The 16903-nt window shown below is 45.8% G+C and overlaps 1 protein-coding gene across 1 annotated transcript in view; it reads left to right on the forward strand.

Annotated features, from left to right (window-relative positions):
* Nucleotides 1-14032, forward strand: part of ghrhrb (growth hormone releasing hormone receptor b) — a gene marked incomplete at both ends in the record, with an annotated part of 36262 nt that extends 22230 nt beyond the window's left edge. Inside the window, 10 exons of the mRNA XM_083940780.1 lie at nt 1199-1299; nt 2642-2739; nt 3604-3736; nt 6459-6612; nt 6712-6772; nt 9043-9112; nt 10713-10804; nt 10899-11028; nt 11186-11227; nt 13838-14032. Of these exons, the coding sequence (XP_083796906.1) occupies nt 1199-1299; nt 2642-2739; nt 3604-3736; nt 6459-6612; nt 6712-6772; nt 9043-9112; nt 10713-10804; nt 10899-11028; nt 11186-11227; nt 13838-14032 (1076 nt within the window). The remainder of the gene's footprint in view (nt 1-1198; nt 1300-2641; nt 2740-3603; nt 3737-6458; nt 6613-6711; nt 6773-9042; nt 9113-10712; nt 10805-10898; nt 11029-11185; nt 11228-13837) is intronic.
* Nucleotides 14033-16903: the final 2871 nt, after the last annotated feature.

Raw genomic sequence — 16903 nt, forward strand, 5'->3', positions numbered from 1 at the left:
ATCTTTATTTTGTGGTACTTTGCTCCAGATTATACGTGCTTGTACCAATTACAGGTGAACGGGAAAAAAGATGATGGTTTGGAATAAAAGAGATATTTAACTTAAGTTGTGTACGTAACATGTTACATTAAAACAACCCGTGCTCATCCCAAATCGTCACATTTGGGTAACCCTGCGTTTAAAACTGCTTCACTACGTTTGCTGTTTTAAACCCAAGGGGAAAACATTAAGTTAACATTGGGAATTCAAACAAAACTACATGGTTAGGTTTACGCAACAAAACCACTTGGTACGGGTGAGGCACATAACTACAGCCTGGTGTGTGTTTGACCCATCCTTCACCCCAACTTGCCTTCTTACGGGAGAGTTTGGTGCTCCTAGTCCTGAAGCACTCTGAGCATCTACAACGTGACAAAACAGCAGTACCTGATGCAGGAATGAGAACGAGGCGGTTCAAATAAACGTTGATTTTTGGTTTCACACACCTCAGCAGCCTCCGCCCCGACTTTGTCCCCCTAAGCAGACTTCAGCAGACTTTAGCAGACTTTAGCAGACTTTGTGATACATCTGGGGGGAAACAACGGTCCAGTCCAGGACAAAATACATTTCCATTTGCAGTTTAGTTGGATGGGAACATTATTTTTACGAGACCACAACACCTCCGTCTGTCTGGTGAATGGCGAGGCTGGTTGTTTAGTGTGTACATGTGCATAAATGTTGATGCGTCCTCTTCACAGGTAAGTCTCCTGCCGCTCTCTTCGTTAACAGACAGATGGAGTTTTAGTGCGACACACTGAATCCTAATGAAGGACTGTGGCGTTAGTTCACATCTGAGAAACACGCTGTGTGTGTACGTTTGATCTGCATCTGCAGAGAGAGAGGAGGAGGTACCTTTTAAATCTTATTATTCATTAGTGTCACAGTAAAACTAACAGACTTCATCAGGAAAGCTGCATATTCATGAATCAGACAACAAATGGATCATTAATCAGTTACCTTGTATTTGTATGATATGTGCTAATGCTGTGACAATAAAAGGTTTGAATTTAATACATTTTTGCGTTCAGATTTGGTCTCTCCAGTCCTCTTAGCTGTGTTTTGTGTGCTCACATCCTCTTCCTCAGCCTCCACTGTTATCTTGTTGTGCATGTCTCCTCCGTCCGTACCACTGAGAGGCTTATGGGTGTGTTGTTTTTAGGTTACATCTACAGGACGTGCACTGAGGATGGATGGTCCGAGCTCTACCCCTCCTATGAGGAGGCCTGCGTGTTCACAGAGTATGAAGAGGCAGAACCTGAGGTAGATGTTGAAGACAATTATCTTTGTGTTTATTCTGCAGGGGAACAAACGTCTGTGAGTGCATCTCGTTGGGATATTTTGTCTCTTTTCCATCATTACAACATGTTGAAGATGCTAAATGAATATTTTTAGCAGTTCCAGCATCACTGCTGGTGGGAACATGAGGACCGGATATGTGTGCTCTGCTGACTGGCTAACATAGACATGTTTCCATATTCTGACTTTAATTATAGCCCTGCCACTGCAGCCCATAATTTTGCTGATTATAGTTGAATAGTGAGGCTAAATGACAGATGTTATTTCAAGCAGGCAATAAAATAGATGATTGACAGTTCTCTCCTTCTCTGAGACATCAACATCACCCCTCCGCGACTGACATCACTGGAAAACAACGTCCTATATTTAGTTTTTCCTGAAAGGTGACCCTTTTGCTTTCGAGCAAATATTGACCCTCCTCTCTAAAAGAGGAAGTAGAGATGTTGTCCTATAAAGTCTGTGGCAGGAGGTTGAGATGAGTAAAGTGCCTGTTCATACTGACGCGCTTCGCTCAAGAGAAAAGCTCAGAGATCCATCTGTGTTAATTGAACAACAACAGATCACCCGTCAAACCCGGTAGAATGAAAATAGACTTGGCGTCTTAAAAGATGACTCGGGTCGCAGCTGAAGAAATTGCGAGTGAAGTTCACTAAAGGGTCCGGCAGCATGTCTTGTCTCATCTCAGCTGATCGTCAGATTTCCCAGATTCTGCATAGAAGAACTTGCAGAGAGTACTTTTGTTAAGTTTTGGATCTGATGAACAAATTCAACTTGAGTCAGTCGCAGAAATCCTGCAGCATTGTTCATAGAAAATGCACGTCAGCCACTTTAAACGTGTTTTATGCTTCTTGCGGTCAGCGCTGTCAGCGCAGAGTGGATGGCGACTGTGTGTGAACACGGAAGGAGTTGCATAGACCGCATCGCAATGGTTGGCTAGCTTCATGACCCAGAGCATTGATTGGCAGAGAGGGTCCGTTCTTGGAGCCGCAACTGCAAGGACCAAACCAACAACAAGATATTTTTAGACCACTAATTCATTAAAAATAACTACAGTTGTGTGAGGTTTGAACTTGCTTGTAGTTCTTCCTCTTGCTGTCTGCATTGTGGGGAAGCTTGGGTGGGGAATTTGACGTAGTACCCATGCACAGTGGAGCACCTTTGGACTGCAGAGAGGAGGAGAGGATAGAGTGGGTATTTATACGAAGCAGGAAGAATGACGCGTGGTCCTGATCCTGAAACTCTGCTTCAATGCGTACGTGCTAACATTGATTTATGTTTTTTATCGTTGTCTTTTCTTGCATTTCAGACAAAATACTTCTCCAACTTCAAACAGGTGTACACCGCTGGCTACGCCACCTCCCTCATCTCTCTTATATCGGCTATTTTCGTCTTCACTGTGTTCAGGTAATGTTGTTTCTGAGACTGTCCTCCCAAGAGCAACCAGAGCAGCAAGGGCCCCGAAACGACATGTTCAAGTCTTAGTAATTAGGAAATACAATTTGTCCCTTAACCCTAACCCAACCAAGCCCCCACCACAGCGACTTCCTGGTTGATCCAATCAGGAAGTGCCAAAAACTGCGGTTCTCTGAGTGTCCACTAGGGGCAGGTTTCATAACAGAGCAGTTTCTCATTGACCCCCATGTTAAACAGGCAGTTTACACAGCATCATTAAACCTGTTTAAGGCCTGGTGCACAAAAATATTATAGTTTGTATGGTTAGGTCATATCTCCATGACAACACTGAGGGGGAGGGGCTAGTTTTTATTTTATCGGAGGTTAAAGTTTATGAATAATTAGGGGTGTGGCCTCTTGAGTGACAGCTAGCCTCTGGCCCTCACTTCTCCTCGGAGGTAAACGTCAGCCAGATGGACGTACGCCCCTCCCTCCAACATCACATACATGCCCTTTTTTGGTAAGAGGAAATGAGGCGGAGTCAAAGTCTGACAAGATGGAGACTTCCGTAGGCGAGTATGATTGGATCAAGTTGAGAGAACGGACCTCAACGGGTATGCTAGGTCCATTTGTTATACAGTCTATGAACCCAACACACGATCTTTCCCTTAACCTAACTGAGGGCACATATAAATGATGTCATCCCTCCAACAGGGTGAATCAGCAAACACTTGTATGTTTCCTTCCAAAGGGCAAATGCAAATTACGTATTCAGTCAGTTCATTTGGAGAATTTGCTGTTGTACAAATAACCTAAATGTGTTTCACAGAGCGATATAACCTTGTCAGACCTTGTACGTTTTTCTCGACTCTACAGGAAGTTTCACTGCACCAGAAACTACATCCACATCAACCTGTTCTTCTCCTTCATCCTGAGAGCGAGCGCCGTCTTCATCAAAGATGGCGTCCTCTTTGCTGATGAAAACCTGGACCACTGCTTCATGTCCTCTGTGAGTGTGAAACGATGAAACGAAAATATTACAGTACAGTTAACGTGTTGGGAATGTAGTGAAATACACTCAAATTTCAAAAAGTGAACCCCCTGAGAGTGAAGATGAGTGTGTTTTCAGATGGGTTGAACAAGGAAAGAAAGAGGAAATAACAAAAATAACAGTGAAACTAAATGACTTCTGCCATGTGAAGGTGTTGGTTGGGTGAGGGGGTTTGGATAATCTGCGTTTTGTTTTCTGGACATGAATCTCACGGACTCAGAAGAGCACATTATCATAGAGAGCAGTGGGAAGCAGGATTACAGTTCTTGGAGTGACTGAGTGGAGTCTGTGAGAGCATTAATGACGAGTGTTTCGCTTCCTGTTTTCCTGCTTATGAGGCCGTCTGAAGTGAAGGTAAGTGTCCCTCTTGTGTGGCTACGAGGGGCCGGCACCGGCACATCGCCGCGCCTCGTTCGAGTGAAAAAGGCCACGAGAGTGAAGAGGCAAATGAGAGAAAGCTCTTGTGCTAAACCAGAGAGACAAAGGGATTATGAGAGGGACGCTGTGACAGGAGAAAGGATGATGAGTGCATGTAGGGATGGTGTTGGATAAGGGATAACCATGAAGTGAGAGCAGTAATTAACTTGATCATTAATCAACAGCCGGGGGCGAGCCTTTGCTGTTGTCCCTGAGGCTTTATTGGCTCCAGGCTAACATCTCTGTTAGCCGGAACAAAGCTGGTATCTTCTAAAGTGGGCTAACCCCGACTTAAGCCTGTGCTCGATGGCCCTCTGAGGAGCATGATCAGCCTTGAGTTTACAGGGTTAACAGGGCTGAAAATGGACTGAACATGGAGCTAAAAGTAAAAAGTGTGGAATATCCATGATGTTATTGTGTTTCGGTGAATGGGGAGCGTAACTATATCCCCCGCTTTGGTTGTGACGGGGAACGTCGGACCCTTTTTTTAATAAAAAGGTCACATGTTGAAAGGGTCCCATGTTCCCTGGTCTGTTATTTTTCCCACAACCAGTGCTGAATTCCACTAGCGTCATGAGACCAACATGATCTCTGAGCTCCATTGTATTTTACGGGCAGATCAGTCTGATAACCTGCGGCAGAGAAAATTTGGGGATGGTTGCTCAATTGCGTGACTAATGGTGGCTTCCGCGGATGAGATTAGCCCAGCTATCGAGCTAGCCGCTCACTAGGCACTCACTGGCCGCTCACTGGCCGCTCACTAGCTGCTCACTAGCCGCTCACTAGGCACTCACTGGCCGCTCACTGGCCGCTCACTAGCTGCTCACTAGCCGCCCACTAGCCGCTCACTAGCCGCCCACTAGCCGCCCACTAGCTGCCCACTAGCCGCTCACTAGGTGCTCACTAGCTGCCCACTAGCCGCTCACTAGGTGCTCACTGGCCGCCCACTAGCTGCCCACTAGCCGCCCACTAGCCGCTCACTAGCCGCCCACTAGCCACCCACTAGCTGCCCACTAGCCGCCCACTAGCTGCCCACTAGCCGCTCACTAGGCACTCACTAGCTGCCCACTAGCCGCTCACTAGGCACTCACTGGCTGCTTACTAGCTGCTCACTAGCCGCTCACTAGCCGCTCACTAGCCGCCCACTAGCCGCTCACTAGCCGCCCACTAGCCGCCCACTAGCCGCTCACTAGCCGCTCACTAGCCGCTCACTAGCCGCTCACTAGCCGCGCACTAGCCGCTCACTGGCCGCTCACTAGCCGCTCACTGGCCTAGCTAACTAACTAACCCTGACCCTTAGTGTTTTAAAGTGTTTTAAAGATTTTACATTATTTTACAATTTTACATTTAAAGTCCCCTTGTGCCCGTGCCCTGCCCATCTTGTGCACCGCATTTCACTGCAAAACCTAACCCTAATCGTAACCCCTAACCTTAACAAAATGCTGAATTAAATCAGCGTGTCAGGAACGGTTCAGGTATAACACAAAAGGTGGACCCAATGCAGACACGGACACAAAGTAAAAGTACAAACCAAACGTTTAATAATATAAAACGTAAACCCTACAGAGAAAACAGATACTATAACTAACAAGACCACGGGAACAACAGGAACGAGAAGACGACGGAAGATCAGGGAGACGGACGGGAACGCGGGAAACTACGGAGAAACAGAAACAAACACGATTAGTATACTTAACCAAGGGGAGCGTGATAACCACAACGAGAAAGGGGATGCCAGTCCGTGGGGATCAGCCCAGGTGATCAGCGTAACAGGCTGCAGCTTGGAGGGAACGCCTACCGAACCTAGACAAACATGAACACACGTACACAAGCAGGGATAGACGGACGGAGGGAGACAAACTCACACAACAAAGGAAGAGAGGAGGGTACTGTCAGAACCGGGTCTTGACACAGTGAAGGCAGAGGCTTATGTGATCGGGGAAGATGGGGATGACCCTGGTGAATGCTGCTAGAGCCAACTTCCCCAAAGGAAACCTACTTTACTGTGAACATTATTATTTATGATTTATGCAAATAAATCTAAAACCAGAATGATCTCTAACTTTCATTCTTTAATGTTGTTTTATCAAAGCACGACTAATGGCTGTTGTGTCTGAGAGAATCTGCGCCTTTATAACCTTATTTGCACTCAAACACATCATCATTACAGAGCATCGATGGGAGAGGCCATTACCATCACGGCCGCTCCAGATAAATGACATTCACAGACTCATCGGATGCTTTTGTTGTTTTCGTCCCGCAGACATCCTGCAAATCAGCCGTGGCCTTCTTCCAGTTCAGCATCCTGGCAAACTACTTCTGGCTGCTGGTGGAGGGCATGTACCTGCAGACGCTGCTCGCTCTCACCTTTGTCTTCCAGAAGAAATACTTCTGGTGGTACATACTCATCGGCTGGGGTGGGCGATCCTTCTCTCTCACCTGTTGCTGCTTAGCTTCATTTTCTGTCCCTCCTCTCTCTTTGCTGCTGATCTGGTCCCTCTGTTTGTGTCTCCCAGGTCTCCCGACCACAATCATAACGGCGTGGATCCTCTCTCGAAACTTCTATGATAACAAAGGGTGAGCTGCTGCAGTGAAATATCGTAGAAATGTGATACTCCCACTGTTCCTCCGTCCCGTGCCCCGTGCTTTAGGGTCCTTGTCCCCCCCTCCAGGCCCGTTTGTACTCACACTACCTGGGCCTCGGCGAATGCTACTCGCTGCCTATACGTCATCACGCCGTAACACGTCACACGCATTGATGACGTCATGGCGATGCGTGGCTTTGTTTCCAGATCTTTCCGTAGACCTCTGAGTTTTTGTGCGTCTTGTCGACTGTTTTTGAATCTTTTCATCGACCAAATCTGCAGTAAACACTCCACCTCCGCATCACACCAACGTGAACCTTTCACCGCCATTGTTTTAAATGTCCGCGCATGCTCAACAAGAACAAAACAGAAGTCATTTTCGGGCAAATCGAGGCAGAAACCGCCCCGTCGCGGACCTTTCCCCTCCTGGCATCTTTTTTCAAACCGTCCGTAAAGAATCTCGGCGTCATAATGGACAAACAGATAAACTCAGTGGTCAAATCAAGTTTTTTCCATCTGCGTCTTATATCCAGGGTTAAATCCTTTTTATCTTTCAATGATTTTAAAAACAGTAATGTACGTCTGGACTACCGCAGTGCACTTTACGTTGGTGTTAGCCAAACCTCTCTGTCTCGCCTGCAGCTGGTTCAGAGCGTGGCAGCTCATCTGTAACCCCGTACCCGTAAACGTGAGCACATCCCCCCCCTGTTCTGGCTTCACTTCACTGGCCCCATGTGCGTTTTAGGACTGATTTTCAAGATGTTATTATTAATATGTAAACCATTAAACGGGCAGACCCCAAAGTATCTCGCAGACCTTTTAAAACCACTTATTTTATCCAGGACACTCAGATCCACTAACCAGCTGCTTCTGACTGCCCTGAGGTCCAGATTGAACCTCAGGGGGGACGGAGGTTTTTCAGCCGCAGCTCCAAAGCTCTGGACCGCTCTCTCTCTCATGTTCGGCTGTCCCTCAACGCTGCCTGCTTTTACATTGAACCTCCAAACACGCTTTTATTCCTTGGCTTTCGGCTTCGTTGCTTTTATGTCCAACTGTACAGCACTTTGGTCAACTTTGTTGCTTTACAAATGAATCTGGATTATATTAAATTACACATTACAATCTGATTTAGCAATAAGGGGCCTATTCAGAATAAAACAATTTATTGATTTGGACGAGGCGAAGGCTTTCGTGCATCTGGAACTACTTCATCTCATCTCATCATCCTCTTATCCGGGGTCGGGTCTCGGGGGCAGCTGCTTTAGCAGGGGACCCCAAACTTCCCTTTCCCGGGCCACATTAACCAGCTCTAACTGGGGGATCCTGAGGCGTTCCCAGGCCAGTGTGGAGATCTAATCTCTCCACCTGGTCCTGGGTCTTCCCCGAGGCCTCCTCCCAGCTGGACGTGCCTGGAACACCTCCCTAGGGAGGCGCCCAGGGTTCATCCTTACCAGATGATCCTGAACCACCTCAACTGGCTCCTTTCAACACAAAGGAGCAGCGGCTCTACTCCGAGTTCCTCACGGATGCTGAACTTCTCCCCCTCTCTCTAAGGGAGACTCCAGCCCCCCTCCTGAGGAAACCCATTTCGGCCGCTTGTACCCGCGACCTGGTTCTTTGGGTCCTGACCCAGCTTTCATGACCACAGTTGAGGGTAGGAACCAAGATTGAGCCGTAGATCCAGAGCTTTGTCTTCCTCAGCTCTCTTTTCGTCACAACGCAGCAGTAGAGCGACTGCAGCTCCGTCCCCTCTGCTCCGATTCTCCGGCCAAACTCACGCTACATCGTCCCCTCACTCGTGAACAAGATCCAGAGGTACATGAACTCCTTCACTAAAAACCACTTGTACAACAAAATGGAGAGATGCACCAATATCGCTGGTCACATCTCTGGGTAATTCAAATGAGGTTTGTGGTCGAGCAGGACACGTGATACACTACAAGGGGCGGCATCTGTGGTGTGATGACGTTCACTCAACCTCACAAAGTGAAGCGATGATGTTGCACAACAAGAAGTATCACGTTTTTTCTATGATTTTAATCTCAGAAACTCTGACATCCTGAGATCCAACCTGCCGTCGTACAGAAGGCATGAGAAATGAACAAAATAGAAGTTAATGTGTGTTTATCAAAGGATTTTTCTTCTTCTAACTCTAACAGAGCTGCAGTTAGTGAGCTGTTGTGTGTTTCTGGGTGAGATGAACAACATTGCACTCGTGTGACGGCGTCTTGTTTTGCTCATTACTGTGAATGTGTGTCTCAGGTGCTGGGATGACACAGACGTCGCCTTCATCTGGTGGATCATAAAAGCTCCAATAACTGCATCATTACTGGTAAGTTCAGGGCAGTTACATAGGGACCTATTAAGGAATTATAGGGGTCTTCCATCTTGGATGAGGCTTGTATGACTCTTTGACTCTGCACCAGCTATTATTGTACTATTGTAGACTCTTGCAACAAAGTGGATGCATTTCCTGTATGAACGTAGGGAAACTTGGCCCCGTGTGCAAACAGGCTCGTCATCTTTGGCAGCGAACAGCAACAACTAATCAGTGCACCTCCTCGTTTTCCTGCTGGTGTGATTTTGTTTTGTTTGATTGCGGGAGAGGTTTCTGCTTGGATAAAACTTTTTATTTCACTTGCATGCCCACTTTTAAATGGCTATTTCTCTTACACTGTCAGGCCCTGGTTACACGGCAACGCTACAACAAAATATTTGATCAGATGTGCCTTTTGTTTAGACGACGACAGCATTTTTTGGGGCTTTAAAACGCAACAAAGTAGAAATATAATTCTACTTTTTAAATGGTGAACCTTGGGTTACGGTTCTGTATGTGCAGTTTTTGATCACTTGCAAAGAGTTTTATCTCCTTTTGTAACTTATGTGAAGTACAAGGTCAAAAGAACCGTAGATGCTCCTGAAGACACGGACTATATACACATGAGGGGAGGGAAGACACGGACTATATACACATGAAGGAGGGGAAGACACGGACTATATACACATGAAGGGAGGGGAAGACACGGACTATATACACATGAAGGGAGGGGAAGACATGGACTATACACATGAAGGGAGGGGAAGACACGGACTATATACTCATGAAGGGAGGGGAAGACACGGACTATATACACATGAAGGGGAAGACACGGACTATATACACATGAAGGGGAAGACACGGACTATATACACATGAAGGGGAAGACACGGACTATATACACATGAAGGGAGGGGAAGACACGGACTATATACACATGAAGGGAGGGGAAGACACGGACTATACACACATGAAGGGAGGGGAAGACACGGACTATACACACATGAAGGGAGGGGAAGACACGGACTATATACACATGAAGGGAGGGGAAGACACGGACTATATACACATGAAGGGAGGGGAAGACACAGACTATATACACATGAAGGGAGGGGAAGACATGGACTATATACACATGAAGGGAGGGGAAGACACGGACTATATACACATGAAGGGAGGGGAAGACACGGACTATATACACATGAAGGGAGGGAAGACACGGACTATATACACATGAAGGGAGGGGAAGACACGGACTATATACACATGAAGGGAGGGAAGACACGGACTATATACACATGAAGGGAGGGGAAGACACGGACTATATACACATGAAGGGGGGGGGGACCACAGGTGGAAACAATCAAGGATCAGGGGAGGACGTCAGACCGGTGACACAAGAGGAAGGGCAAGTGACCTGAAACGACTTTTCAAAATAAAACAGGAAATTCACAAGACAGAAACCCAAAGACAGGACAGTCCTTACCGCGGTGTGACAAGTAAACATTATTATCATTATCATTATTCAGCAGCAGGCCAGCAATTGAAAATGGCTGCAGTTGTCACTCAAACACTCTCATATTTTCCTTGACAGCTCTTCTTTTGCTCCACGCAGGTGAACTTCATCATCTTCATCAACGTGATCCGCATCCTGGTGCAGAAGCTGAGATCTCCAGGTGTCGGTGGAAACGACACCAATCACTTCAAGTGAGAAGAGATTAAATAGCTCTCCACATGATGGGATGACCCAATATACTATAAATAGACTTCACAGGTCTTTTTTTATATATAATGAGTGCAGGAGGCTGGCCAAGTCAACTCTGCTCCTCATCCCTCTGTTTGGGATGCACTACATGGTGTTTGCCTTCCTGCCTGAGAACACCGGAGCAGAGGCTCGCATCTTCATCGAGCTCGGCCTGGGATCCTTTCAGGTAAACACAGGCTCAAATTAAAGTCAGGAGAATAAGATTGAACACATTACAGTTACGTGTTCCATGACCTAGCGTCAGATAAGTGTTCTCAGGATGTACACTACATTTTTAACATCTAATATCAAACTGTTCTGGATAATTTTCTTCTGCTCTGAAGGGATTCGTTGTGGCCCTGCTCTACTGTTTCCTGAATGGCGAGGTAAGTAAATATTTTACATTTGTAGGCTCATTATTATATAATTAGAATGATCTAAGTAGTCGCAGAGGGCAACATTCAACTTTACTGGCGTGAACAGGGCGAGGACGCCTTCCCCCCAATTGTTGAAAAGTGCTAAAGTGCCCTTTAGGAGCCAAAATGTGTGCTAAAGTGCCCTCTAGGAGCCCAAACAAGTACTAAAGTGTCCTCTAGGAGCCAAAAAGTGCGCTAAAGTGCCCTCTAGTAGCCAAACTGTGTGCTAAAGTGCCCTCTGGAGCCAAAACATGTGCTAAAATGCCCTCTAGGAGCCAAAACGTGTGCTAAAGTGCCCTCTAGGAGCCAAAACGTGTAATAAAGTGTCCTTTTAGGAGTCAAAACATGGGCTAAAATGCCCTCTAGGAGCCAAAACGTGTGCTAAAGTGCCCTCTAGGAGCCAAAAGTGTGCGAAAGTGCCCCTGCCCCTCAAAATGTCGTGTGCACACCACTGTTCATCTTAAATAAATGACCACTGTGCAACATAATTAAAAACATGTAGATGTTTGACAGTCAGGATTGGAGTTGCACGTGGCTTTGCATGTCTTACCCACAAATTGCTCCTATTTTACATTTATTTATTTATACAATTATCATCCAAACGCATATTGTTGTAGATTGTAGATCCATTTCCTGGCTCTGCACGGCTGGATTTGTTTTTTCTGTCATTGTGAAATCAAACAGCAAACACAGCACTAGAAAACTGCACTTTAAATATAACTATCATTTTAAAAAAGCATCAATAACGGAGCCTTTTGTGTTCACTTCAATTTGTTTTTACTCCTTTTAGTTTTTTAATTCATCAAGCGCTTTCCTGGTGTTTAGCTGTTCACTGGACACAGCAGAGAGACAGACCTGAGCACATTTACTGATGTTGTCACAACATTCAACAACATCGAAGCATCACAACCTTTATTTTCTAGTAAAGGTTGTGATGCTTTTACCCAGAGAAGCAGCGGCAAGCAGGTTGTACTGTTGGTGTGCTTACAGACACTCTGACAGCTGGCTACTTTATATAAGGTCCTGCACACACGCACGCACGCACGCACGCACGCACGCACGCACACACACACACACACACACACACACACACACACACACACACACACACACACACACACACAGGTGTAGATTAGAGTTCTGATGAGGAAGAACAAGTGGAAACACCTGTGTGGGTGCACCAGGGCTGTGCAGGGTCCTCCTTCCTTTATAGTTTTTATAGTATTTATCATTTTTTGATGTCACTGACATCAAGCTAAAAGTCTATGCTGTGTTTTTGGAAAGTCAGAAAGTATACGTGTTTAATGTGCTGAAAATTGCAAATCGACTAGTGTGGTTTCCTTTTTGGAGGTAAAAGAAAAGGAGAGAAAGACAATCAGACCTGTTCTCTGGAGCGTTTGTTTCTACGATATATATTAGGACCATTTTAGGTAATGACATAAATGAATGACGGAGCTGGGACAGGAGGTAATATTCAGAGTAAAGTGGTAAATTAATAAGAAACAAATAAAGAGGAGAAAATAGATGAATACTACGACTGCTCATAAATGTGTGAGATACAACGCGGTTGAAAAATTTGGTTGATCCAACCGTGCAAAGTAAAGCGATGTCGTTCCTTGACAAAAACATATTCATTCAGTAAACTCCTAAAATGTGATGTCAGGGAGTGTTTTTCTCGCTAATGCGTGACTTTATAATCTCAGAGAATATCCAAGTTTTTTACCATTAAATATCGGACTCTAATCTCTAGTATTTTATCCTAAAATGAACCACGGCAACATTTGTTTGGTCATATTCACTGAACGACACTGTGCTCCAACAGAAAAACATAAATCATCCAGTTTTTAGAAGGTTTTTTTGGGGTTCACCGCGCTTATATCATCCAGTCCACAGGAGCGTGCCTATGTTCCCCCCTCGTCACAGAAAGGGTCCTATGTTCCAGGGTCTGTTATTAATCCACAATCGTTGCCAAATTCTTCCACAAACAGGCCTGTGTGGACGCTAAGACGACCCCCAAACCCTGACAAAATGCTGAAATCAGCGAAGGCAGAGGCTTATGTGACCAGGGAAACATAGAGGTGACCACCTGTCCATTCAGCACAGTTCACAGTTCGTGCACACGCCTCAGATCCCCCGTGCGCATGTTACAATATCACAGGAACACGCCTCAAGCTAGGCATACGCTAAATGACGTTAGCAGTTGCTATCTATGAGTAAATTAGCCAGTTTACCTCCATGTAGCGTGTACTCCGTGCTGTTGATCGATGAGAGAAGACACAGGGGCGCGTTCACAGGAATCTGGTGCACGCGCACTGAAGAGCACTCGATGGGAGGGAGCGGAGGAGCTCGGTGGTAGAGGGGGAGGGGCGTGAGACTGAGTCAACTCTATAATGGCCCTAATTTATTGTTGTACCTAACATGGTGTTGCAGTTTTTGATGTGTAATGTTTTATTTGTGTATTTTCATGGGTGTGTGTGTGGGTGTGTTTGTGTGTGTGTGTGTGTGTGTGTGTGTGTGTGTGTGTGTGTGTGTGTGTGCGTGCGTGCGTGTGTGTGTGTGTGTGTGCGTGTGTGTGTCCAGGTGCAGGCAGAAATGAAGAAGAGGTTTTGGAAGTGGCAGACTCAGAGTTACCTGCGCTACAGTAAACGAAGGCGTACCTTGTTCACTGAAAGCAGCACGGTCACTCAGATCACCGTCCTGGACAAATCCAGCCCCAAAGATCCGCCGGTCTCAGAGACACACACCCTCACGCCCAGCAACGTCTCCACCGTCTGAGGGTCAGTCGGTGGCGTTCACGACCTGCGTTACACCTCCTCTGTACTTTGGACGACGTCCTGAGCAGGTGTTCGAACCCCAGAGCCTGCTCGTTGAATGTTTAAGGTTCCTCTGAACTTTCCGTGGTACAAAAATGATTTGCGGAACATGGGCTGACATGTTTTTCCACCGTGACAATTATGTTTCGCCCTCCAGGCTTTAGACAGAGGTCACATCTCACGCACATCGCCTTTGCGTTTATCACAAGCCTCCACATCTTACTCACAACCACCACATCACTTCTCCCCTTTTACAAAAGCACTGATATCTTGAATGTGGCTGCACGACAACGTCCTCTAATATATTTTAGATGAATCAACTAAAAGAATCAACCAAATTATCCTATAAGTCATTATTAGAATTAGTATTATTATCTGTTTCAGGTCTCAACTGTTCTGTTCAGTAGGAAAAATGTGCATTAAGGACAGACACCAGTCCGGAGGAGCAGGAGGGTCACATCTCTCGCAGCTGTGGTTAATTAATAGTCACTTTACGACACAGACTGGTCTAAATTACTTGGTCCCCACCCCTTTAACGTGTGCATGAGACACGCCGGGCTTCGACCACGGTGCTGTGAGATGATGCGGTGTTATAACGAGCCCCTGACTCTGCGAGGGGAGGAGGTCACGGTGGATGCACGGGTCAAACAAACACAGGACTTTTACCCAGGAGACCGTTTCCATGTCTCGTGTGAAACCGAAAGTCTACGTTGACTTATTTTGACATACGTGACTGTATGGGATTTGTTGGGAGTGAGATTGTGTTACTTTAGGGCGCACTCCCACTGTGCCTCCGTCCCGTGCCCCGTGCTTTAGGGTCCTTGTCCCCCCCTCCAGGCCCGCTTGTACTCACACTACCTGGGCCTCGGAGAAAGCTTCTTGCTGCCTATACGTCATCACGCCGTAACACGTCACACGCATTGATGACGTCATGGCGATGCGTGGCTTTGTTTCCAGATCTTTCCGTAGACCTCAGAGTTTTTGTGCGTCTTGTCGACTGTTTTTGAATCTTTTCATCGACCAAATCTGCAGTAAACACTCCACCTCCGCATCACACCAACGTGAACCTTTCACCGCCATTGTTTGAAATGTCCGTGCATGGTCCCTCCTTCTTTTTTCTATGTCCCAACAGACGCACAGGAAATGACATCAGAACCCCTGTAAGCCTCCTGCTCGTACCCGTGCATGCATTTCCATCCGGGAACTCTGGTTTGGAGATCTTTAGGGAAGGGGCGAAAATACTGGTTGCTGATCGGATAAACCATCCGTCTGTCACCAACATACGGGCCAAAACAACCAATCAGCAAAGCGTATGACGTGCTTACAGCGCAGAGGCATGTGTGAAACAGGAATTTGCGGATAAAGGCACGATTTCAGGCCCATATTCCAACAGAAGGATCCAAGAGATTCACACTGAACAGTCACTTCTTGTTTTGTCGCACTTAAATCCGCCTCAGACCCAACGCTGATTGGTTTGGTCCCTTGGGCAAACTGGTGTTTGGCAGTTCTTCAAGCCTTTATTATATAGGACGGACAGGAAATGGGGTGAGAAAGAGAGGGGGAGACATGCAGCAAAGGGCCGTAGGTTGGAGAAACCAAACCAAACCCTGAAAAAGAGGCCGGATGTGACAAGTCGGGAGTGAGAATGTGTTGCTGATGTCGTTTTCAGACAGAGAGGAACTCTAATCACTTTTGCACAACATGTTTTAATAGTTTAATTCATTCATTAGACGTTCTGTTCTCACTGATTCAGCGCCACTGCTCTTTTAAATGCCGGGCAGCACAGTTTAACCATCCTTATAAACCCGGTTCATGTACTGGAACGTGCCCATGTTACCACGAGCGGCTCTGCATGCAACATGTTGCACAGTGCACTAGCGCACATCTGGAGCACTAGACTGTAAAATCTATTTATTTGTCCAATTACTGTTTTTATGTCTTTATGTGAATGTAAATAGAGCTGAATTAGAGTTTACATGTATTTTATAACAGCGCAGCTCCTCCAACAGATTTAAAAACCACATTAAAAGACGTCATAAATAACAGAAGTTATATATAAAACATAATACAGAAGCTGGTTTTTATATTTAACATTTGTTTTTGTATCATACGAGTACGTTTTATTCTTATATGCTGTGAAATTGCAAAATGTGAATAGACTGTAATGTATATTTCCAATGTTGTTAGCATAGCTTTAGTAATGCCCAGTTACTGATCGCTAATGCTAATGCTAATGCTAATCCAGAACCTGTTTCCTCTCAGAAATCCTTTTGACTATGAGCTGTTTTCCAGTGGATGACTCGTAGTATTTGTGTATTTATGCTTTGAATATACTGTTTATATATATTTTCTGTATACAGCGGGTGTGTTCAGCACACACACACACATGTGTAGATATGTACGCCATTATTAATGTAAGGAAATATTACATTACTCAGCTACAGACTGCTACAGTGCCTTTACGATACAGTTGAACTCAGTGTACAGGTGGATTGGACCTACATTCAAAAGTCTGTGTAACTGTGTCATATATTTAAGATTGTGATGCTAAACCATGTGCTTGGGTCTTTGCTGTGCAGCGTAACAGATGTGCTTCTGTGTTTCCGTGTCGGGTTCAAGGTGAGAGTTGTGCTTAAACGCTTTCATCACAGTTTGAGTTGTGCAGCAAAGAAGTGAAGGACGGTACTCTGAGCATGTTTCATGTGATGTTTTTGAAAGAAAGCTCCTCATGTTTGAGATGTTAAGATGCGTTTATAGTGTTGTTTCTCTTGTTCTTACGTGAGAAGGTGATGTGGATGCTTCTTTCACAGGTTCCGGTTTACGACATGAATGC

Source organism: Echiichthys vipera, assembly GCF_963691815.1.
Source record: "Echiichthys vipera genome assembly, chromosome: 3".
In the NCBI taxonomy this organism is placed as follows: domain Eukaryota; kingdom Metazoa; phylum Chordata; class Actinopteri; order Perciformes; family Trachinidae; genus Echiichthys; species Echiichthys vipera.